Source organism: Onychomys torridus, chromosome 8 (genome assembly GCF_903995425.1).
Source record: "Onychomys torridus chromosome 8, mOncTor1.1, whole genome shotgun sequence".
NCBI lineage: Eukaryota > Metazoa > Chordata > Mammalia > Rodentia > Cricetidae > Onychomys > Onychomys torridus.
Window position 1 is genome coordinate 16,718,702 of NC_050450.1, and position 25,175 is coordinate 16,743,876.

At 44.4% G+C, this 25,175-nt stretch overlaps 1 protein-coding gene across 1 annotated transcript; it reads right to left on the bottom strand.

Moving 5' to 3' along the window:
- Positions 1-11,897: 11,897 nt before the first annotated feature.
- Positions 11,898-12,882, bottom strand: LOC118589603 (olfactory receptor 1361-like). Its single transcript, XM_036197041.1, has one exon. The coding sequence runs from the start codon at positions 12,880-12,882 to the stop codon at positions 11,944-11,946; it is 939 nt and encodes a 312-aa protein (XP_036052934.1). The 3' UTR covers positions 11,898-11,943.
- Positions 12,883-25,175: the final 12,293 nt, after the last annotated feature.

Below are 25,175 nucleotides of genomic sequence, written 5' to 3' on the forward strand. Positions count from 1 at the left end.
TCTGAAAAGCCTTCATTACCAGTGGGTATGCCCACTTGGACTTAGAAAGAACAAGGACTGGGGACTGGCAGACTATCCTCAGTGTCCACATACATCCAAAAGCTTGCAGCTTCCTTCTGCCTGACTCACAGAAGAACAAGCAAAGCCTGTGGGTGAGAGCAAAGAAATGTAAACACAGGATAAACTGTTGGAAGACATAATCGCAAATGCTGTAAGTCTTCATTTCCAAGTCAGCCACAAACATGAGGCTGATAATAGTATTTCACCATCAAAAACATAACTCATGTTCCCTTTGTCTTTCACTGGTCTCTATGCTGTTATGGGGTGGGGGTGGGGGGGTTATCCTAATACAGTAATCCAAACCTTTCACAACTGAGAGACCTGGCTGCTTTGCAGTCGTGTTTATATGATTGTTCTCAGAGGTCATTGAATGCTGTCACACCATGTGACAACTTCAGAGTCCTCTCAAGGAGATCTTACCATTATCCTCTCTGCTATCATTGTGTAGAAGAAAAATTATTTCTTTATTGACAATCAAAGTCATAAGACATAGAATAGGAGGAGAAAGGGTACCGTGGTTAAGAGTTTATGCTGCTCTTTCAGAAAACCCAAGTTCTGCAGCCAGCACCTGCATTGGGCAGCTCACAATGGCCTGTAAGCTCAGCTCCATGGGATCCAAATGCCTTCCTCTGGCCTCTGAGGGCATCTGTAAGCTTATGACAATGTGTGTGTGTGTGTGTGTGTGTGTGTGTGTGTGTGTGCAGATATATAAAAATAAGTCTTTTTGAAAATAGCATAACACACTAGAATCATAGAATCTCTTTTTGGGGGTAGTTTATTTGTTAATAAATAAAGCCCAAATTAGGTGATAAGAAACGTTGGTGGAGTCCAGCTTGCTCCGGATATGAAGTAAAAGTATTGAAGTCTAGAAGAGCCGTCCACCTGCGTTCCTTTTCCTTGCCCAAGTAAGCCTCTGGCAGAAGCAAGTTCAGCATGTATCACCAACTGGTTTGAATCTTATCATGAAAAACAGCACTGTAAAATCACAGGCTAGCCTAATGCCACCAAGACTGCACTGTTAAAGAAAATGGCTCAGTCAGTAAAGTGTATGTCTTAAGAACCCACATACATTCATACCCAAGCAACTTGTTATAGATTAACTGTGTGGGCAAGCTGTGTGTGTATTCTTCTCAGTCAGGTCTTTTACCAGCAGGCTGCATTTTGCAGTTACAAAAAAAGGGCCAATTACTTTTTTTAACTTATCTTGAAAGGTAATCTTATAAGGAATCTTAAAAGAATCACAAACCTAAACTTATATATGTGAAAATGAATCAGGGAACAGTGTGAAGAAGCAGCAAGAACAACCCCTGGATGTACGTCCCCCGACACCGCCATGCCCAAAAGGAAGGCTGAAGGGGATACTAAAGGAGATAAAGCCAAGGTGAAGGACGAGCCACAGAGAAGATCTGCAAGGTTGTCTGCTAAACCTGTTCCTCCAAAGCCAGAGTGATATGAATTCACAACACGCCCCTGTGGTTGGGCATGGTTGTACATGCCCGGCAGGACCTAGTCACCTCTGCCTAGTCATTTCCAGGTCAAACATCTCCTGTGACCCAGGACCATGGCTTTACACAGTTGCATAAATCTCACAAGGCAACCATGTGATCTATGCGCATGCGCATAGAATAGTCACATGGGTCTGTGTGCGCAGGCACTGCCCAGCCTTTATAAGCCGGCACCATGATTCCCACTCCCCTTTCACTCATGTGTCTTTCCGCAGGTCTGTGCACATCTGTCCCTCTCCCTTATCTTAATAAAACTCTTGTTAGTGGATTCTGTCGTGTTTCGTGACTTTTCCTCGAAGGGTAAGAGCCCCTAAAAAACCAACAGTCCCCAGCACCTGTGCAAGAGACAGCTGCAGGAACAGGAGGACCCCTGGAACTCATCACCTAGGCAGGCTACGCTAGTCAATACATTCCAGGTTCACACCTTTAGTCCTGACAGACACTTGGGAGCCAAGGTAGGTGAAACTCTGTGAGTTCAAGGCCAGCCTGGTGTGGTCTACATTGGGAGTTCCAAGCCAGATAGAGCTACACAAGAAGATCCTGTCTCAAAAAAAAAAAAAAATTAATAACCAACCAAATAGATAGATAAATAAATAAATAAATGAAATAAAATAAAATAAAAGGTGGAAAGCAACTGAGGAAACATTCAAAGTTGACCTCTGGTCTCCCCACATGTAAGCATGGATAGCACACATGCACCATCTGTGCATTCATATACACAGAGAGAGGGGGAGGAAGAAGGGAGGCAGGGAAGGAGGGAGGGAGGGAAAGAGAGAGAGGCTGTTTCACTATTCTGTTAAGCCAGAAGCTTCTGGTACACAGTAAACACATTGACTCCTCCCACAGCCTTACCTCTTGCGTTAACTATCTGCTGTTCAGTAACCACTTATTCTCTACTATTTAGAACTTCAGATAGTCAACATTGACCTCACCGAGATCCTGCAGGTCAGGACTCTGGTCATGGTGTAGCTGAATGGTTCTGGACCAGGGCTTCTCGTGAAATTTCAGTTACACTGTAGTTCAGTCATCTTGTTACTTACCTGGCAAGCCGCACATGCAGAAAAGTTCACAGTGCCAAAGAGGAAGCAAGAAATAGGAATGAGCCAGGCCACTCTTTATAACAAACCACTCTGAGTCAAGTGTGGTGACGTATACCTGGGAGCTCAGTGCTCAGGAGACCGAGACAAGAGGGTCAAGAGCTCAGAGTCACCTGGACTCCCTAAGATTCTGTTGTTCAGCTTTCTACAGCCCCACGTTGGAATGCCAAAATGTTGTTAGTTGTTTTTGCTCTTTTAGGGGGCCTGCCACCCAGTTCCCAAATAAGTTACACATGGAGACTTATTCTTAAGTATAAATACCGGCCTTAGCTTGGCTTGTTTCTTGCCAGTTTCTCTTAACTTTAAATCATCCCAAATTATCCCATCTACTTTTTTTTTTTTTTTGGTTTTTCAAGACAGGGTTTCTCTGTGTAGCTTTGTGCCTTTCCTGGAACTCGCTTTGGAGACCAGGCTGGCCTCGAACTCACAGAGATCTACCTGCCTCTGCCTCTGGAGTGCTGGGATTAAAGGTGTGCGCCACCACGCTCGGCATTTTTTTTAAAGATTTATTTATTTATTATGTATACAGCATGTATGACTGCAGGTCAGAAGAGGGCACCAGATCTCGTAACAGATGGTTGTGAGCCACCATGTGATTGCTGGGAATTGAACTCAGAACCTCTGGAAGAACAGTCAGTGCTCTTAACCTCTGAGCCATCTCTCCAGACCCCCATCTACCTTTGCCCCTGGGCTTTTTCCTTTTCTTACCTCTGTAAATCTTACTTTCACTCTTACTCCGTGGCTGGCTGTGGCCATGTGGCTGTGTGGCCTGGGTGGCTGGCCCCTAGCATCCTCCCTCCTTGTTCTCTTGCTCCTTGCTTCTTTTCCTCACAGATTTCTCCTTCTATGTATTTTCTCTGTCTGCCAGTCCTCCCATCCTTTCTCCTGCCTGGCTATTGGCCATCCAGCTCTTTATTAGACCAATCAGGTGTTTTAGACAGGCACAGTAACACAGCTTCACAGAGTTAAACAAATGCAACATAAAGGAATGCAACACATCTTTACATCATTAAACAAATGTCCCAGAGCATAAGCAAATGCACCACATCTTAAAATAATCTTCTACAACAAGGTTCTATCTCAGAAAACAAAGCTAAGTGTAGCTGATTGTCGCAATATGAGTGTGTGGGTTTGTTCACGAGGAACTGTGGAATGAAGGCTCAGAGGCATCTTAAGAACGAATCTAGCCTTTCATGGCTGCAGGGGGGTCCAGCCTCGAAGGACTGAAGCCCTATCCCTTTGCCTAGGGCAGTTTAATTTTTCTCTAATACAGTTCAGCCAGTTAATTTCCATATGCTCAAAACAACCTGAAAGGGGCTCCCCACAATACAATGCCAAGTGTAAATTCCTCGATTGCTCAGGTACCATGTTTTTCTGGGTTCCTGAGACAAGATTCACGTAGGGAAACAAGAGAAACAAAAGGTGTCTGCTAAACAGAAGGTAGATTCGGGCTAGGTGCTGCTCTCTGGAACCAGGCCAGGTGCAGTTCAGCGGGAATGCCACTACAGCTTCGGGCTAGTGAGATGGCTCACCAATTAAGAGTGTTTGCTGCTCTCCTAGAGGAGAGCATTTGCTTCCCAGTCAATCTCACTTTTTCAGAGGATATTGAATGGTTCATAGTGTTCTGGGAACTCCCAGAGAAGACTGCTCAGACATGGATTTAAGCCAATAGAAAGTCTATTAGCTGCCTAGCAATTACACTGGGTATTCGGGGTCCCAGTGTAGCACCGAGCCTTTCTCAAGGTGGTCTTTTACACACACACACACACACACACACACACACACACACACACACACACACACGTCCCGGGTTGACATACTTCAGTAGCAAGAACAGTTACCCAGAAGCAGAACTACAGAACCCCCCCCCCAAAAAAAAAGCAAGGTTAGTACATTTAGAGATTTTTCTAAAACTATGGGCATTGATGAATTAGGTCTTTGCTGTCATCTTGGCAGATGAAAACTATATGCTTAATTTCATGGCCTTCATGGTACTTTCATCATAGAGTCAGTTGTCCTAATGTCGGGGCTGTTGCAATAGCTGTTGGTTAAACTCCAAATGTTGGTTAAAGCGGCGCTGCTGGTGTCTGGCCTGCGGCCAACCAGAGGAGAGCTGCTGGAGGAAGAATCACCAGCCACGGTTACCTTTCTAGAGATTTATTGGGAGAGAGGGGGAGAGAGATACAGAGAGAGAGAGAGAGAGACAGACAGACAGACAGACAGACAGAGACAGAGACAGAGAGTCAGAGATTAACCATGAGATGCCCTTCTCCAGAGATAACATGACCGACCCCGGAGATGGGTTGTAAAACTCCTGACAGGGCAAACAGATAAGCTGAAATAAGACAAAGTCCAGGCCCGTGAGAAGCTGGGCCAACCAAGGATGGACCCGTACGAACCCTCTGCCCCCTAAGGAATTTTGTGGGTTTTGCCTATAAAAACTAACTTCTCCCCCAAAAGAGGAACTCTCCTCCCTGCCTGCGGCCTGCGGCGTGGTGGACGAGAGTTCCCTGCTAGCTTGAACTATGCACGTGCATGGATTGAGTAAACCTTGCTTTTGCATTCTGGACAATCTTCGTTCTCTGCTGGTCTCTTTGGGGGTCTTATTCTGGGCAGAACACAAATCATACAACACAGGTCTTCAGCTTAGACATAGAGGAGCCCCTACTACACAAAGGGCTTGGCGCACCCACACCTGCTCACATGCTGCAGGCCCCAGCCAATCTCACTTTTTCAGAGGATATCCAGATTGGAAATCATACTTGGTTTGTCTATCCCAATCCACAGAAGTAGGAGACTGGAAAACAAAGAGCCAGTGACCCATCCTAACTGGAAAGGGAGGCTGTCGGGGCATACCCCAAAGGATGCAGAACAGGTGGAATGGGGGGAGCTCGTGGGACCTGTTGGTTGTCCAAGTTTGCAGGTCACCAGCTGCAGTATTCTGGGATGCCCAACCAGTGGTACTTCAGAAATCCACAATGATACATCCTCTGTAGACTACTGGCAATGGTTGAGAGAAAGCCTGATCTGATCTAGTCTGGTGATCAGATGGCCAAACACCCTACCAGTTGAGCTGAAGTTCTCATCCAATAACTGATGGAAGTGGGTGCAGAGATCCTCAGCCAGGCCCCAGGTGGAGCTCCAGGAGTCCAATTGTCGAGAAAGAGGAGGGACTGTAAGAGCGTGAATTGTTGAGACCAAGATTGGAAAAGCACAGGGACAAATAGCCAAGCTAATGGAAGCACATGAATTATGAACCAAAGGCTGTGGAGCCTCCAGCTGGATCAGGCCCTATGGATAAGTGAGACAACTGAATAGCTTGAACTGTTTGGGAGACACCCAGGCTGTGGGACCGGGACCTGTCCTTAGTGCATGGGCTGGCTGTTTGGAACTTTGGGCTTACACAGGGACACCTTGCTCAGCCTGGAAGGAGGGGACAGGACCTGCCTGTACTAAATCCACCAGGTTTAAATGAATCCCCAGGGGTGTCTTGGCCTTGGAGAAGTTGGGAATGGAGGGGAGGGGATGAGGGGAAGGTGAGGGTGGGGGTGGGAGAGGGGAGGACAGGGGAACCCATGGCTGATGTGTAAAATTAAAACACAAATATAATAAATTTTAAAAAGGAGAAAAATGCTGTTATAACACATATTCATTACCTTTCTGTTGCTATGATAAAACTATGACCATGGGGCTGGAGAGGTGGCTCAGTGGTTAAGAGCACTGCCTGCTCTTCCAGAGGGCCTGAGTTCAAGTTCCAGCAACCACTTGGTGGCTCACAACCATCTCTAGTGGGATCTGATGCCCTCTTCTGGCATAAAGTTGTGCATGCAGATAAAGCACTCATACATAAATAAATAATAAAATCTTAAAAAAAAAATTTAAAAAATCCACCATGATCAAACAACTTACAGAAAAAAGACTTTATTCAGGTTTACATTCCAGAAGGATAAGAGTTCATCCTGGCAGAGCATGGCAGCAGGCAGCAGGCACAGCAGCAGGAGCAAGCAGCTGGGAGCTCACACCTTTAAACTCAAACATGAAGCAGAGAGAGCAGGAACCAGTGGGGTGAGACCTTACTTCCTCGAGCCTGCCTCCCAGAGACATACTTCTCCAGCAAGACTGAACCTCTAAGCTTCCCCCAAACAGTGCCAACGACTAGGGACCAAATTTCAAATCCTGAGTCTATGGGGGACATTTCTCGTGCAAACCACCATGCAACCCAAGGTCAACTTCGTTTAAAATTGCTTTCATATGTTTCTACAGGTTACTTTCATTTTCTTCCTGATATCTTACAAAAATCATTTACATTGTATATTATATTGTGATTCTAAAAACAGATTTTACCTTTTAAGCATCATTTATATTAGCTATAGTAGAATAAGCAGCAAACTTTGTCAATCCTATCTTTTTAATTAGGCAGTTCAGCAGTGTTAAGGACATTCACAGTTCGAGTATTTATTCTTCAGGATTCTTTACATTTTGCATTATTGAAATTTTATTCCAATTAAACAAGGCCACTTTCAGGAACTAATGGAGGGCAGTCAGCTAATCTAGGTAGGAGATCTCTGCAGCCCAGAATGTCAACATCCTGGGGGAGGAAGCCACAGATGCTAGTCTCTACACACACTGATAATAAACACTGAGACTCCCAAGGTTTGACCCCCCCACACACACACACACCCCGTTAGTGTGGCCCATATGGGTAACAATTTTGCCAGTTTTCCACGGGTCGATTGGCCTTGGAGCCTCCACGGGCAGGTGTGCGTGTCAAAAGGCACACTGGACTCACTCGGGGTTTCCTCCAATCCCTACAAGTAACAATTCTTTATGTCCCTCTCCTCAGTCCTTGGCAGTTACCATGCTGTTTCCTATTATGAATCTGACTACCATAAGAGCCTCACATAATGGGGATGATGTGGTAGCTGTCTTTTTTTTTGGGGGGGGGGCCTGGTTTATTTTCCTTTCCACAATGTCCTCGGGGTCATTCATTTTGAAGCACATCAAAATTTCCTCTTCAAGGCTGAATAATATTACATTGTATGCATGTACCACACTTTCACCTTTTGTTTTAATCTGTTCATCCATTAGTGGACATTGTGTACAGGGTGTGTGTGTCTGTCTGTCTGTGTGTCTGTGTGTGTGTGTGTGTGCATGTGTGTGTCTGTGTGCACATGTGTGTGAGTGTGCCAGTGCCGTAGCACTCATGTAGAGGTCAAAACATAATCCCAGGTGTGGACTATGTCTTCTATCTAGTTTGAGCCAAAGCCTCTTATTGTTGGATACTGTGTACTCCAGACTAGCAGGCCCAGAATCTCCTGGGGATCCTCCCGCCCCCACCTCTCACCTCACTGCAGGAGCACTGTGATTTCAGACTCACGCTACTGCATCCAGCATTACATGGTTTATTGGGATCCAAACCTAGGTTCTAAGCCTGTGTGGCAAATGCTTTACCCACAGAGCCATCTCTGAAGCCCAACCAAGATAGTGAAATTATTGTTATTATTAGTAGTAGTAGTGATGCTAAGAACACAAGTATATGAACTGTTATGCCCAAATCATGACCCCAAAGAGACCACCGAAGACTGTAGATGTCCAGAATGCAACAGCAAGGTTTATTGTTTAAGTTTACAAGTCTAGGCTGGAGAGATGGCTCAGAGGTTAAGAGCACCGACTGTTCTTCCAGAGGTCCTGAGTTCAATTCCCAGCACCCACATGGTGGCTCACAATCATCTGCAATGAGATCTGGCACCCTCTTCTGTATACATTATAAGTAAATAAATCTTTAAAAAAAAAAAAAGTTTACAAGTCTAAACAGGGAACTCATTCCTACACCCAATACAGTGAGGCAGGGAGGAGTTGCTCTTTCTTTGTGGGGCTAGCTATTTAAAGGCTAACACTGCAAGGCCTTCAGGACAGTTGGGGGGGTTGGCTTGGGTGCTACTGGGATTGGTTTGTTTTTATCTCTGTTCTCTTTTAATTGGGTGAGGGTATGTAACCTTTGAAGTTATTGGTTGGGGGATCACAATTATCATTTTGGGGGCTGTCCAGGATAAGTCCCAGGCTTTGTCCTTGAGCTGCCATGGGGGCTGGCTGGCCTAGCATGTACTGACTGTGGGGGCTGGCTCAGTGGTCCGGGCTCTGTCCTTGAGCTGCCATGGACATTGTGAGGGGTCCCAGACAGTAAACACCTGGCTGAACTTTGAGCAGTCAGAGAACGTGCAAAAAGGGAGCTACTGCAAGGACTGTGTCTTTTGTTCATGGCCCTCCCAGAAACTGCTTGCTCAAGTCTCAGGAAACTGAAATTGAGGCCTGATCTCTGAGAGAGAAGACTGAGCAGCTTGTTATGGCATCTGCTTGGTCCTTTCATGAACATCCCTTTGAGACTGTGCTTTCAGACATTTTGTGATCAAACTTTTTTTTTTTTTTTTTTTTTGGTTTTTCAAGACAGGGTTTCTCTGTAGCTTTGGAGCCTGTCCTGGATCTTGCTCATGTAGCTCAGGCTAGCCTCGAACTCACTGAGATCTACCTGCCTCTGCCTCCCGAGTGCTGGGATTACAGGCGTGCACCACCACTGCCTGGTGTGATCAAACTTTTAAATTAATGGTTGGATCATTCAATCCTTCTATTTATTTTGAAGACCACCATAGTGTTTTCATGGTGGCTTCATGATGTGCCACCATTTTGTCTTCTCATTATCTTGAACATACTCCACTGTACTGATTTCTCTATGCCCTCTCCAACATTCCATGTCTTTATATGGCACACGAAGTGGTTCTCTGTTATCTATTTGCTGATGGTTGCTATAAATTTTAATAATCATAATGAAGAGTAAAAATGCTTTCATTTTCTTTTTGGTGAATGTATGGTGTGTGTGTGTGTGTGTGTGTGTGTGTGTGTGTGTACAAGTGTGCCTATGTGCATGAGGTGCCATGCAGAGCTCAACGTCCTATGTCTCTCGATCACTCTCACCTTAGTTTTAAAGATACTCCACCTGTTTCCAACTCCCCCCACAACACTTTGGTCACAAATTTGTGCCACTATGCCTAGCTTTTACATGGGTGCTGGGGAGCCAAACTCAGGTCCTCATGCTTGTATGGCAGTGCTGTGGGATGTCCTGTATGCTGTAAATATATGTTGCTATGATTGATTGATAAATAAAATGCTGATTGGTCAGTAGCCAGGCAGGAAGGAGAGTGTAGGTAGGAAAAGGAGAGAGGAGAATTCTGGGAGATGGAAGGCTAAGGCAATGAGATGCTGCCAGCTGCCACCATGAGGAGCAGGATGCAAAGTACCAGTAAGCCATGAGCCATGTGGCAAGGTACAGATTATTAGAAATGGGTTAATTTAAGATATAAGAACTAGATAGCAGGAAGCCTGAGCCATTAGGCCGAACAGTTTAAATAATATAAGCATCTCTGTGTGTCTACTTGGCTGTGGGACTGGCGGGTGAAAGAGATTTGTCCTGACCATGGGCCAGGCAGGACCAGGAGATAACCCCAGGTACATAGCAGAGACTTTATTGACTAACTTTCTCCTCAACTCCCCCCAAAAGTTTTATTTTCTAAAAATGGAGTAAAAGCACAACTCTTCCTAATACCCAGCATTGTTTTCTACTATAGATGTAATTATTTAGTAATTTTTATAATTTAGTAATATTTATAGTAAATTTATAATAATTTATAAATTATATAGTAATTTTGATCAAAATATACCTTGCAAAGTCTCTTGCCCACCCAATACAAATTAAAAGACAACACTCGGGGCTGGAGAGATGGCTCAGTGGTTAAGAGCACTGGCTGCTCTTCCAAAGGTCCTGAGTTCAATTCCTAGCACCCACATGGTGGCTCACAACCATCTGTAATTAGATCTGGCACCCTCTTCTGGCCAGCAGGCATACATGCAGACAAAACACTGTATACATAATAAATAAATAAATCTTTAAAAAAAAAAAAAAAAAAGACAACACTCATGTGTTCACTTGTTCACCAAACTAGGTCTCCTATACAACTGTGTCAGGGTCCCAGCTTTGCTCAGGGCACCCAAGGTGCACAGTGTGGGCCCACGAGTCCCACAGGTCTCAACTCTGAAGAGGGTTCAGCAAGAGTCTGACAGGAACTAGAGCAGACTACATGGTCGCCTGTGCACAGTGACTCCAGAGACTTTCTTGGGGGTGGGGAGGCTGGCTTAACCTAAAAGACTCCAAAGAAACTGGGAAGTGGTGCAGTAGCCTTTAATTCTAACACTCAGGAGGCAGAGGCACATGGATCGCTCTAAGTTTGTAGGCCAGAGTTCCAGGACGGCCAAGACTACACAGAGAAACCTTGTCTTGAAAAGTCCAAAAATAAAACGAACAAAAAAGGCTCCAAAGAGCAGGAAACTTTGACTTTGGGGGAGGCTTGAGTGCCCAAGAAGAGGAAGGCAGCCATCTCAGATACATGGGCTGCTCCATTGGAACTCTGCCCTTAGACTTAAAGGCATGTGTTATGGTGACGTTGCCCCATAAGGCAGAGCTGTCTGATTAGAAGACGAGAGACAAAAACACAGACAGTGTAATGGGGATTCAATGTGAGGCCCTGACCAGCCTTCTCAGCAGGAGCCTGATGTGTTAGCCCACAGGGTTGTGGGTGGCACCACTCTGACCCTGCCCATACCTTGCCCACACAGGACTTCCAATTTCCCTGAGAGTTTCTGGCCCACACGTCATGAGGCCGAATTGTAAAGCACATTTGGTTTTAGTATCTACCAACCCAGAAAATACACGAGAAACCTAGACATTTGAATCTAACTGGTTGGAGTTAGTCCCGGCACTGATAATTACATTTCAAGGTTTCTCAGTGAGATTAATTCTACCTGGGCTGAAAAAATTATTGCTATGTGTTCTGAGAACATTTTTCAAAAGGGAAATGCAAAATTTTGTGAAATAGAGGCTTCCAAAGTGATCCTCACACTTTCACCTGGGAAGGGAAAACTAACTTCCTTCTCTTTTTGCTTTGTGGCGCTAGAGATCAAACATGGGACTCTATGTGCCAGGCAAGCCCATTCCTGCTGAGCTGTAACACCAGCTAGAAAGGAAGTTTGATTGTTTGATAAACGCATTTAGGATAGAGTAATTGGCTTCACACGTTAAGAGAAGCAGGGTGGGAACTAAGTCAAGATTTGTAGATAAATTTCTACCAAATGTGTTTATTCTATTTCAGGAAATACTCTTAGATTGTATGGCATCTGTGGGGTGGAAATGACTTACTTACATGAGAGTGATACATAGACTCAGTATACATTAATCAGAAAGAGAGCATCTTCTTATGGACCACTTTGCGCAGAGCCCCTTGCAGGTCCCTGTTCCTCAGGCTGTAGATGAAAGGATTCAGCATGGGGGTCACCACTGTGTACAGCACGGTGGCTGCCGTGTCACTCTCAGATGAGTGTGCAGATAAGGGGTTGAAATACACGGCGATGATGGTGCCATAGAAGAGGCCGACCACAGCCAGGTGGGAGCTGCAGGTGGAGAAGGCTTTCCATCTGCCCCTTGGGGATGAGACTCTCAGGACAGCAGAGGTGATGCGGGTGTAGGAGACCAGGATGCAGACAAATGGGGTGACCATGATCACAGCTCCCTCCGTAAGAATCATCAGCTCATTGAGGTGTGTGTCTGAGCAGGAGAGTTTCAGGAGGGGAGTGACGTCACAGAAGAAGTGGGGGATGGTGTTGTCTGCACAGAATGAGAGTCTAGCCATGAGCAGGGTGTGCAACAGAGCATTCAGGCTGGCTACCACCCATGATCCAACCACCATCAGGACACAGAGCTGATGGGTCATCTTTGTTGTATAATGTAAGGGGTGACATATGGCCACATACCGGTCATAGGCCATCACAGCCAGCAGGAAATTGTCCATGTCTGTAAGTTCAAAGAGAAAATACATCTGTGTGAGACATCCAGAGAAGGATATGGCCTGACTCCCGAGTATATGGTTGGCCAGCACCTTGGGGACAGTGGTGGAGGAGAAGCAGACATCCACAAAGGACAGGTTGCTGAGGAAGAAGTACATGGGGGTGTGCAGGCGGGAGTCTGTGCCGATGGCCAGGATGATGAGCAGGTTTCCCAGGACAGTGGCCAGGTACATGATGAGGAAGAGCAGGAAGAGAACCTGCTGCTGCTGGGGCTGCCTGGAGAGTCCCAGGAGGAGGAACTGGGAGATGCTCGACTGGTTGGTGCCTCTCATGGTCTGAGCCCAAGTGAATAGGAGACAGTAAATTCAAAATCTAAATGGGCATGGCCATGGTGTGATAGAGCACCAGGCAGGATCATATTTGCAAATCAGTTCATAGAATTGCTAACCCAGGATGTGCCCAGCCTGTCTACACATCCACTTTCCAACACTCAGCCCTGATGTATTTCCTACCCGAGCATCCCCAAGGCTGTGCAGCCTCTAAGAATAGCTATGTCTATTTTTATACCTCTCAGCTGTCCTTCTAACTCCTCCTCAGCTCAGAACATCAGAGAAACGGCCTGTTAGTGCTGTGTTTGGCACAAGCGATAACCAATGGATTCAGGCTTCTACACTGGCTTCTTGCCTCTGGAAGGAGTTGCAAGGGGGTCTCTAAAATAACTTCAACCCTGAGTAAGCAAATATATGTGCCTCCACTGTTCTAACCTTACCTGGGGAGGGAGGTTGGTGCTCCAATGCTGTTCACCTTGACCTAATTTCAGGGTTTGTGATGTCTTGGAAACATTGGTGAGTCCTAAGCAAGTGAGGAGCAGATGTATAGGGTCTTGGTCTTCTGAGTGGGAAAGATGTTCAGAACAATCACAGAACAGTCATTTATGGGAGTCTCTTTGGCTATTGGGACCAGTATCCCTCAGAGCTTCATTAGAGAAACTCCCATCTATGTTTTTGGCCCCTTTGGACCAAACAACGATGATAAAGAATATCATCAAAGGTTACATGCAATGGTTAGATCAAAATATATAGGCTTCAGAAATGAGTCCCACATTGGTAGACACAGATCCCCAGTGGTATTATTTACGACATCAGCTCTCATTGTTTTTGTGCTCTGAGCCTGTGCCTACTGGTGTGGAGATGAAATTTTTATATTCTTGTACCTTCAATGTAACCTTTGCTTTCTTGTGTCTGCTCACGTTCAGCAGTGATCAGTGATGTCACATCATCTTCAGTTTGAGGCAGGACATTAAGGGTATATACTGAGCTGGACTTAGTGCATGCAGGGTTTGGATAAAGTAAAGCCTGAACCCAAGAGGCAAAGTCTATAAGGAACTTGGCCTTTATAGTAGATGCCTTTTGAGGTACCTTTCCAACTCACATGGTTTACTGCTTCCTTTTAATATGGAACCCCTATCCCACATAGGCTCAGCATGGTGGGTCTGGAACGCCATGTTCCTACCACACACATCTCCACAGCAGGTGGAGGTGGAGCCATGTTCCTACCACACACATCTCCACAGCATGCAGAGGTGGCACCATGTTCCTACCACACACATCTCCACAGCAGGTGGAGGTGGCACCATGTTCCTACCACACACATCTCCACAGCAGGTGGAGGTGGCACCATGTCCCTACCACACACATCTCCACAGCAGGTGGAGGTGGCACCATGTTCCTACCACACACATCTCCACAGCAGGTGGAGGTGGAGCCATGTTCCTACCACACACATCTCCACAGCATGCGGAGGTGAGATGAAGTTCCATCTGTGCCTATCACTGTGAGGACGGGCCATAATGTGCAACTCCAACCCTCTTCTGCTTCCTTCTCTTACCTGAGAAACAGGAACTAAAGAAGGAAACACTCAGAGCTGGCTCCGCCCCTCACCTGAGGTGGGGGGGGCAGCCCCAGTAGCCTGGACTGACCAGCTCAGCTGCCACCCAGGTCCACATCCAGGGCCTTGGGTCAGTCCACCGTAACATCTACCCCATCTGTGTCCTGCTAGAGCTTGTAAAGGTCCTGTGGAATGATACCCGCAGGATCTCCATGATTCGGGTGGTTGAAGGATAAATCTGAATGGAGTTTCAGAGAGGGCCCAGTGATGAGGTGGTGTGCTAGAAACCTGAGGCCTTGAACCAGACACTGCAATGAACATCTGCAGGTAAAGATTGTACAGAAGGGTGTGCTATGTGACACACAGTTCCCAGTGCCACCGGGACGCATGAACAGGTGTTGGAGAGGCAGGAAAGACAGAGGAAGGAAGAGGGTTTTTTGTTTGCTTACTTGCTTGGTTTTTTAATTTTCTTTTGGGACAGATGCTGCAAGGGTGAGGGGCAGATATGGGAGGACTGGGGGCAGAACTGGAGTGTGCACGATGTGACATTCCCAAAGAATTAATAGAGGAAATTATGTTTAAGGAGAGAGAGAGAGAGAGAGAGAGAGAGAGAGAGAGAGAGAGATGCAAACAGGCTTAGGGGTACACACCTGTAGTTCCACTGTGGAAACTGAGGCAGAAGAATTGTAATTCAGAGACTTGCCTGAGCTTCATAATAGGGGAAAGGAGGAGGAGGGGGAGGAGGAGGAGGGAGGGGATGAAGGGGAGGAGGAAGATCAGGGAAAGGAGGGAGAGGAGGGAATTATTTGAAGAAATCCCCTCCTGGTTTTCCAGTTCTAGATTCTAATCATTTTCTGATAACTGGCTATTTTCAGTCGTATTTTGCTAAAGATTAATAGTTGTAAATGTACAAACAAATTGTACTAGTTCATAACAGGAAGAATTCATGTGTGTATGTGGGTAGTTCATAACAGGAAGAATTCATGTGTGTATGTGGGTAGTTCATAACAGGAAGAATTCATGTGTGTATGTGGGTAGTTCATAACAGGAAGAATTCATGTGTGTATGTGGGTAGTTCATAACAGGAAGAATTCATGTTGTATTTGGGGATGGATGGTTGTGTGTACGAGTATATATGTTTGTATGTGCATATATGTGCTTATGTATATGTGTGTGTTTGTATGCTTATGTGTTTGTGCACATGTGCATATGTGGGTTTGTTTCTGTGTGTGTATGTGTGTATATTTGGGTGTGTGTGTTTGTATGTGTATGTGTATATACAAGGGGTATGTATGTATATTGGGATGGGTGTGTACGTGTGTGTGTGTGTGTGTGTGTGTGTGTGTGTGTGTGTGTGTGTATGTATGTATGTATGTGTGTTGGGGTGGGTGCATATTCATGTTGGAGTTAGCATGTATATGTGTATATGTGTATATGTGGATGTGCACATGCATGTGGAGGCCCCAAGTTGATGTCGGGTGTTCCAGTTACTGCGCTATTGCTGTGAAGAGAGACTGTGGCCGAGGCTGCTCTTAGAAAAGAAAGCATTTAATTGGAGACTTGCTTGCAGTTTTAGAGGGTTAGTGCTTGATCATCATGTAAGGAAGCAAATAGGCATGGTGCTGGAGCAGTAGATGAGAGCTTTACATCCTGATCTGCAGATAGCAGGCAGAGAGAGAGAGAGAGAGAGAGAGAGAGAGAGAGAGAGAGAACCCGGTGAAGACTTTTGAAACCTTAAAACCCACCCCCAGTGACACACCTCCCCCAACAAGGTTACACCTACTCTGACAAGGCCACACCTCTTAATCTGCCCCTAAACTCCAACTAGCAACCATCACATCGGATGTCTGCCTCAGTTGCTCTCCACCTTTTAGCTTTAGGCAAGGTTTCTTGCTGAAGCTAGCTGTCACCATTTCTGGCTAGTTTAACTAGCCAGCTTGCCACAGGGATCCCCGTGCCTGCCTCCCTAGGATTGGGATTACAGATGGCCACCATACCAGCCTGGTTTTCACATAGTTTTAGGGATCTGGACTCAGCCCTTACATTTGCGTGGTCAATGCCTGTACACTGAGCCTTCTCCAAATTCCCAACAGAAAGAGTTTTAATAAATGAATCTTGATTCACCAGTGGATTAATAGCTGATAAACAATTGTATCAGCATTCCCAAGTGCACCATTCATGGGCTGGGAGCAGTGGGGCTCTGGGCAGCAATGGACCTTAGTGACAGCTGCATCTGAGTAGCAGACGGCAGCAACACTTGCTTTCTTTTGTTACCCAGATCTGGTTACCAAATCGATGCTCTTCTGAGACTGGGTTGAACAGCCCTCCAGGAAAACAGAACCAACCATTGAACGTATGTATTCTCTCTCTCTCCCACCAGAAGGAAACTCCCTGAACAAGGAAAGGCCCCAAGACCACACACCCCAGAATGTCTTGTTCACTGCTGCCATCTTTCTCTGGTATCAGACATGGTATGAATGGATGTGGGGAGATCCCCACTGCCTGTAATGTAGTGCATTTATCTCATGGAAACATCCTGTTCTGCTGGGCATTTTTACCTGTGGATTGTTACAAAGATGATTCCTCCTTAAGCTATATTGTCTGATTGATAATAATAATGTTAGCTTATACAGAGTTTTGATAAATAAAAATAAATACAAGGAAATGTTATACAGCTAGGGTCTATGAGTTTTACCTAAGGAGCTGCATAGATCACAGTTCAGGTTAATGATTAAGGAAAACAGGGCTGGAGAGATGGCTCAGCCATTAAAGGCTAGACTCACACCGGGCGGTGGTGGCGCACACCTTTAATCCCAGCACTCGGGAGGCAGAGCCAGGTGGATCTCTGTGAGTTCCAGGCCAGCCTGGTCTACAGAGTGAGATCCAGGAAAGGCGCAAAGCTACACAGAGAGACCCTGTCTCGGGGGAAAAAAAAAAAAAAGGCTAGACTCACAACCAAAAATGATTAAGGAAAACAATTTGAGTCCCTGGAGTCAGGCTGGCTCTAATTTTCTTAATGCTGAAAGACCCAGTCACAGGTTTCAGTGTGCACCATTAGCTGAAATAAAGCCTTAAAATGACTTCAGGTTAGATAAGATGCTTTGATAATAGTGTTTGTGTGTGTGTGTGTGTGTGTGTGTGTGTGTGTGTGTGTGTACAGTCATTTATTTGTTCTAAAACGTGTTTATGTTATTATTTTACACAGTGAATATGAACACAAAGAAATCCTCAACAACAACAAAACAACTTCAAATTACAAAAATGACGTTAAATGCTTTGAGACGGATCCACAAAAGCAGGTCAGTAAAAACTAAAGAATAAATACTGTTGTCAAATTACCTGTAAGCTACAAAACTATAAAAGATCAGGAAAACACATTTCAAAACCTAAAATAACTCATGACTGATACTGTAGTTCTCTTACTATAGGAAAGCAAAGCAAGATGGCTCAATGGTTAAGGACACTGAGTGCTCTTCCAGATGACCTGCGCTTGATTCCCAGTGCCCACTGGGTAGCTTATCACCATCTGCAACTCTAGTCCCAGAGGATCTAATGCTGTCTTCTGGTCTCCATGGGCACCAGGCACACATGAGGGACACAGGCATTAAATAAATTAATTTTAATGAAAAAAAAGAAAATGACTAGAAGTCATAAACCAGTGTATGAAGGATGGGGCTAACCCAGGAAAAAACAAGGAATTTCAGAGGACTGATACACTAAACCAGATATCTACTGACTGGGAATGAGTGTAACAATATACCTGACTTAAAAATAAATGTTTAGGGGATATGAGTTTACTAAATTCAATCAAATCTCATAAAAGCCAAACATATTTTTTAAATGTGACCAATTTTAAAATACAATGGAATAGGATGAATTATAAAATCCAATAATGTGAATGTTATAAATTCATTGCATTCATTAATAAAGAGAGGTATCACAAAGCTCGTCCATAATGTGTCAAAGAATACAATCAGAATGTTGAGTACTCTAACTTAATTAAAGCAAAGCATAAAAATAAGTCTCTTGTAGCAAGAGCTACCTACTTAAACAATGAAGACTCACCGTCAACTGGGAGAACTAGTCATCGCTGAAGCTTTTCCTGCCTCCACACCGCTGCTGCCCCTCTGCCTCACCACAACCAGCTGATCCCTCATCCCACTGGCTTCTCTGTCTGCCTCAGTAAACTCCTGAGACAATTCCTTATGTGTCTCTGTGCATGCGAGCCTGTCAGCTAGACCCTGAGCTCCAGCCCTTTCTCGGTATCCCCTGCATCGGCACAGGGCCTGAGAGTCAGCTGATACTCAGCACATTTTTGTTGAGGAAATAGCCCTGTGTACAGACTGTAACAAGCTTTCTTGTGGGACTATCTTTGGGCTGCCAGTTGACAAATAATGACTCAGAGACTAATTAGTAATTATGAAAACTTGGCCTTCGCTTAGGCTTTTTCCCAGCTAGCTCTTATAATTTAATTAACCCACATTTTTTTAAATTTATGTTCTGCCACATGACTTGGTTACCTCTTCTCAGACTCTTGCTCTGAGTCTGATGGCAAAATTCTTTGATAATAGTTTTAAGATAAATAGCCCCAGAAAACAATCTCAAGTTCACAGGGACACATAGCTGAGTTAGAGATCCGTTAGGTTAGGAGAAATATAAAGCAGCCCAATTGTTGCTAGCTGACATACTTTCTAGGTTTGGTTGGTGATCAAAGGTGATGACTAATTCCTTATACCCATTTCTGCTCTCAATCTCCTAATTAAAACAAACAAACAAAGAAAAACTATTGACGGGCTGTGGTGGTACATGCTTTTAATTAACCTCAGCACTCAGGAGGCAGAGGCAGGTGGATCTCTGTAAGTTTGAGGCCAGCTTGGTCTACAAGTGAGATCCAGGACAGCCAGGGCTACACAGAGAAACCCTGTCTCAAAAAAAAAAAAATTTCAAATTTTTTTTAATTAAAAAAGAACTACTGATGAGTGGGTATGTACCCTAAAGATTTAAAGTAGAGCTGACTGATTCTTTTTCATATATAAAAGTTTAGGTTTAAATCTTAAATTCCTTTAAGATTCCTTATAAGATTACCTTTCAAGACAAGTAAAAATGTAATTGGCCCTTTCTTTGTAACTGCAAAACGCAGCCTGCCAGTAAAAGACCTGACTGAGAAGAATACCCTGCTTGCCCACACAGTTAATCTATAACAAGCTGCTTGGGTATGAATGTATGTGGGTTCTTAAGATAATTTGTTTTTCACTTGTAATATGTAAAATGTTTAATCATGTAAGGGATATGGAAAACATGTTGTTTTTTAGCTGTTTTGTATTCATTGTAATCATTCATTTGAAAGACAGAATATAACCACTTTGTAATTTTTATATTGCCTGAAAGATTTTGCTGGGGTATATAAGCTGTAAGGGTAAGAATAGAGTTAGAGAGGGTTAAAATGGGCTACAAGAAAAACATCAAGAATGAGAGCGTTAGAAGGAACTACACTGGAAACATCAAGAAAAAGATAGAGTTAAAAGGAAACATCAAGAAGGAGAGAAGGAAATCACCAGGAAAACAAAGAATAGAGAATGCAAAAGAAGAATAGAGAAAGGTCGGAAGGAAACTGTCAGGAGAGTGTGTGAGTGTCTTTTCTCCTAACCATCTCAGATAGGAAAGTCCAGTATGCACCGATGCTGTGAGTTTCCCTTTGAGCCCTGTGCTGCTTGGAGGCTGGTCCCCCAGAAAAACCACATCTCAAAACAAAATAGAATGAACTCTGTCATTTTTCCGTAGTAACAATCATCGAGGAGCCCAGCCACGGTGGCTTTAAGGAGCAATTACTTCTTCTTCTTCTTTTTTTTTTTTTAAGAAGAATTTTTCTATTTTCCTTCAGAGGTGTTCAAATTTTGAAAGGCATTACAATGACTATGTAGATTGCTTTCGGTAGGACATCCTTTTTCACAATACTAGTAATTCTTCCAATCACTGAGCATAGGAAGTCTTTTCATCTTGTGTCTTCTTCAATTTCTTTCTTTGATATTTTAATTTTTTCATCGTAGAAGTCTTTTACTTCCTTACTTAGATTTATCCCATTTTTAAGGCTATTGTGGATGGAATTATTTCATTGATTTCATTCTCAGTATATCTATCTATCAGTGTACAGGAAAATTACTAATTTTTATGTTAATTTTATTATTACTACTTTTTTATTATGTTGTTTTTTTGGTTTTTTTTTTTTACTCAGTGGCTTATGTCTTCCTTCCTTCCTTCCTTTCCTTCCTTCCTTCCTTCCCTTCCTTCCTTCCTTTCCTTTCTTTCTTTCTTTCTTTCTTTCTTTCTTTCTTTCTTTCTTTCTTTCTTTCTTTCTTTTGAATGCCAAATGCCATTTATTGAAGGAGGGAGGAGGTCTTAAATACAGGATTACAGCACAATGGGAGAACCCCGGAGGGCAGAAGTTCGCTATAGATGTTTTACAATTTTGCATCTAAGCTGTTAACGTCCAATATGCAGGATACACAGACAAGAAACTTCCCTTAAGCATTCAGGAGGGTGGAACCTGTCAAGGAGGATATCAAGGTCAAGATCAGCAAGCAAGGCAACAGTTACCCAAAGCAAGGGCCAGGACCCTACAGGTCTCCCCTTTTACTAAAAAATGAGGTTCTGACTTAGGTTGTGTGGGATGTCAGCAGGTCACCTTACCCGTCATGGAGACACCTGTCCAGGCCACACAGGTGTTCTGTCTTAGGTTGGTGAGCACCCCCCAGGTATTACCGGTCTCTGAATACTCATTATCATACAGGCCCAACCACGTGAGCTGTAGAGTTAACTGTTGCCAAAGATCTCAAAGTGGCTCTAGGCTTGCAATCTGTGTGTTCAACACAGAAAAGACCAACAGAAGTCCTAACTCACCCATAGCCAGTAGGCTGAAGTCAACTGAGCCATTCCCTTCCTTAACGAGCCTTACTGCAAACTGGAGTCCTTGTAAGATGGTATCCCCAAAGCAAATGGAACTTGAGTTTATAAATTTATAGCTTTCAAGGCCAATCAAAATGTATATAACTATTGAATTAAATGTATCATGTCCAATAGAATGAAAGACTAACTAACTGTGGTAGCTACTTTTGCTGCCAGGGTCTCCACTGTGCTAGCTGTAGTAACCAATTATGAAATGGCAATCCCAGAAACAGTAGTAGCGGTGGTCACCACTGTTATAACAGCAACAACTGCAGCAGTGATGTCAAATTCTCTTCTGGAGGGTAACCCAAACCCAGAAGGACAAACATGGTATGTACTCACTCATACGTGGATTCTAAATATAAAGCAAAGGACAATCAGACTGCAACCAACAGAACCATGAAGGATATACAGCAGGGGGGACCCTAGGATGACTGTGGCTTATAATAAGTTTTGGTTTTACTCAATTACTGAGCAAGCCTCAATGAAACATTTCACTATTAGGATAAGAATTTATACTGTATCAAGCTGATAATGGAAAAATGAATTAACTAATTAAAAAAATAATAAATAAATAAATTAAATAAAAAAATAAAAGGATCAATTACTTCCAGCCTCTTCTGTTCAGTGGCCTGCATGTCAACTGTGTATCACCAGTTCTTGGCACCAGCTGCTGCCTCTCATACTCACCCTTGTGTTCTTCCTGGGTCTCAGCAGGCAAGGTCTGCCTCCAGGGAGTAGTCCCTGCTGGAGAGTGTCAGCAGGCAGAATGGCACACCCCATGGCACATCTTCCCTTGGTAACCTGTGAAGGTCAAGGGTCAGGAAGGGCAAGCATTTGCCAGAAGCCACAACAGATGTGGAAACGATGTTTTACAGGACAGTGAAGAGGAGAGGTCTATATGTCAGTTTATTGCAAAAACTAACAACAACAGGGCCTTTCACAAATGACAGACCTGGACTTCATTAATTACATTTTGCGAATGTTTTGAAACAGGATCTTATGTAGCAGAAGTAGCCTCAAACTTTTGATATAGCTGAGGCTGCCATATCTCTTGATCCTTCCGTGTTTGCCTCCTGAGTGCTGGGATTACAGGTGTGGACCACCACACATCTTTTTTTAAGGCAAACACCAAAGCCTTGTGTCATGGCACATACCTGCAATCCCAGTAATCATGCAGCTAAGGGGGGAGAATTGGTACTTTAAGGGCGGTCTGGAATGTCTAGCAAATCCCACTGAGAGCGGGACATGGGCAGGAATGTAAGTCATGGGGAGAATGCTCAGCACACCAAAGGCCCTCAGTTTTGAGCAACGCCAGGGTGTCAGTCAGTCATCGGGGCTTAGCTGCTCTTGCAGATCAGATCTCACTACAGTCAGAAAGTTAGATTGGGGTGGGGAGGGGCTGGTTGCTCAGTGGTTAGAATACTTGTTGTTCTTGTAGAGGACCTACCTGGCTTCAACTCCCAGACCCACATGGTGGCTCACAATAGCCTGTAACTCTAGTTCCAGGCCTCTCTGGGCACCAGACACACATGGTACACATACATACATTCAGGCAAAACACTATACAAATAAAATAACAAGTCCTCAAAACATTTCATTTAAATAAACAATAACAATGTTAGATGAAAATGCTCAGAATTATTTTAGGACAATAGAAGAGAGTTCAAATCTGGGTGATGGGACTGCAAATTTTAAGTGATGCCTTTGCTTTTGTTTCTACTCCAAATGTTCCAAGATGGTATATATTATATACATCGACATGCGTCACACAGACATCATCATCATCCTCAAAGAAACACGTTTTTGAAGAAACGTAATCTTACTTCCCAGATGTTCAAACAGACATGAGTAACATCTGTGCAAAGGAAGGAGAGTGCCATGAGAAGACACTCAGGTTGGGCGACTCAGCTCCGGGACTTTAATGTTTCTTCTCTCCTCTTTATAAGGGTCTGAAAAAAGCTCTTTCAGCAAACATTCTCAGGGGCTGTGAAGAGGGCAGGGGATGCAGCTCAGAGGCAGAGTGTTTGCAGAGGATGTGCGGCCCTCCACGCTGTCCCTCCACGCTGTCCCTCCACGCTGTCCCTCCACGCTGTCCCCAGCACGAAAGCAAAGGAAAGCTCAGGCCATCTGTTCACCACCACCATTTCTTCTCTCTCTCTCTTTTTTTTTTTTTTGGTTTTTCCGAGACAAGGTTTCTCTGTGTTGTTTTGGAGCCTGTCCTGGAACTCACTCTGTATCCCAGGCTGGCCTTGAACTCACAGAGATCCGCCTGGCTCTGCTGGGAGTAAAGGCGTGCGCCACCCCCCGACCCCCTACCCCCCCACCATCCCCCACCCCCCCACCCCACCCCCCGCTGCTGAAGTCTTCTGGAGAGGACGGGATAACTCTAAAAATAATGGATCTGAGAGAACACAAGAGCAGAGGCTTCGTGGGGAGGCGGGGCTTGGTCCACAAGGGAACAGGAAGGGGCCTGGCAGCGCGTCTGAGCCTAGGAAGCGTTGAATGTCGGTTTCTTTACCGCATGCCACACACGTGACCTCAGCTATGCACACTCCTAAGGTTATACAGCCCATTGAGACGCTCCTAAAGGGTCCCAGGTTTTTGTTCTCCTCATCTTTGGGGGCCTGAAGACATGTCTCCTCTGAGGCTTCTGAAATACTTTTACTGACAGTAGTAGTCATATTTCACAAAAGGTGCTTTTGTGGCCCAACCTCTAGGAAGACCATAATGGAGGACACATAAAGGAGACTGCTCATTAGAAACACCTGAGATGCTTCCTTAACCTCACTGTAACTCCACTCTGCAGAGCTCCGGCTTACTTGTTCAAGACGGAGATTTTACACTATAATGGATTCCTAAGTGATCACAATGTTCAAATGCATAAGTTACACCTCTCTTCCTACAGACTCTTAAAACAGGAACATCTCTTAGGGGCAGGTAAGATGGCTCAGTGGATAAAGGTACTTGCAACGAGGCTTGACCCACACAATTGAAAAGAGATAACTCACTCCTGTAAATTGACTTCTGACCTCCACGTTACAGGCCATGACATGCATGTACACACACACACACACACACACACACACACACACACACACATATTTAAATAAAAATAAAAACATTTAAACATTTTTTTCTTGTTTATATTTGAGACAAGGTCTTACTGTGTAGGCTTGGCTGGCCTAGGACTCTCTATATAGACCGGGGGACCTCAAACCCACAGAGATCCACCTGGCTCTGCATAGGGCACCACACTTAGCTCAAAAGTAAATCTTATTTCAGACAGGAGGTTAGTTCGGTCTGTCAGATTCTTGCCTTCCAAGCACGAGGGGCTGAGTTTAATCCTCAGAACCAACACAGAAGCAGGACACAGTTGAGTGGTTTATAATCCCAGGGCTGAAGGCGTGAAACCAAGTGGATTCCAGGGGTGCATGGGCCAGCCAGTCTAGCCTAATTAATGAGCCTAAGGTCCCACAAATGACATTGTTTCAAAATAAGGTGTATGGCTCCTGAGAAATGGCATCCAAGATTGACCTCTGTCCTCACTTCACACATTCACAAACATATACCAAACATATGAACATGAAGCATAGAGAGACAGACAAAAAGTAACAAGTTGACTGGCACACAAAATAATTTTAAAGTTTAGTATGAATGTTACAGAATGTATTTCAGTGGTAGAGCTCTGACCTAGCATGTGCAAGCCCTGGGTTCCATGCCTAAAAACCCAGAAGAAAAAAAAAAAGCAATACCAAGTCCATTATTTGGTAAATACATTCATGCATCTGGTGAA

Coding starts and splice junctions, on each gene's coding strand:
- LOC118589603 (XM_036197041.1), bottom strand. CDS start 12,882: ATGAGAGGCACCAACCAGTCGAGCATCTCCCAGTTCCTCCTCCTGGGA.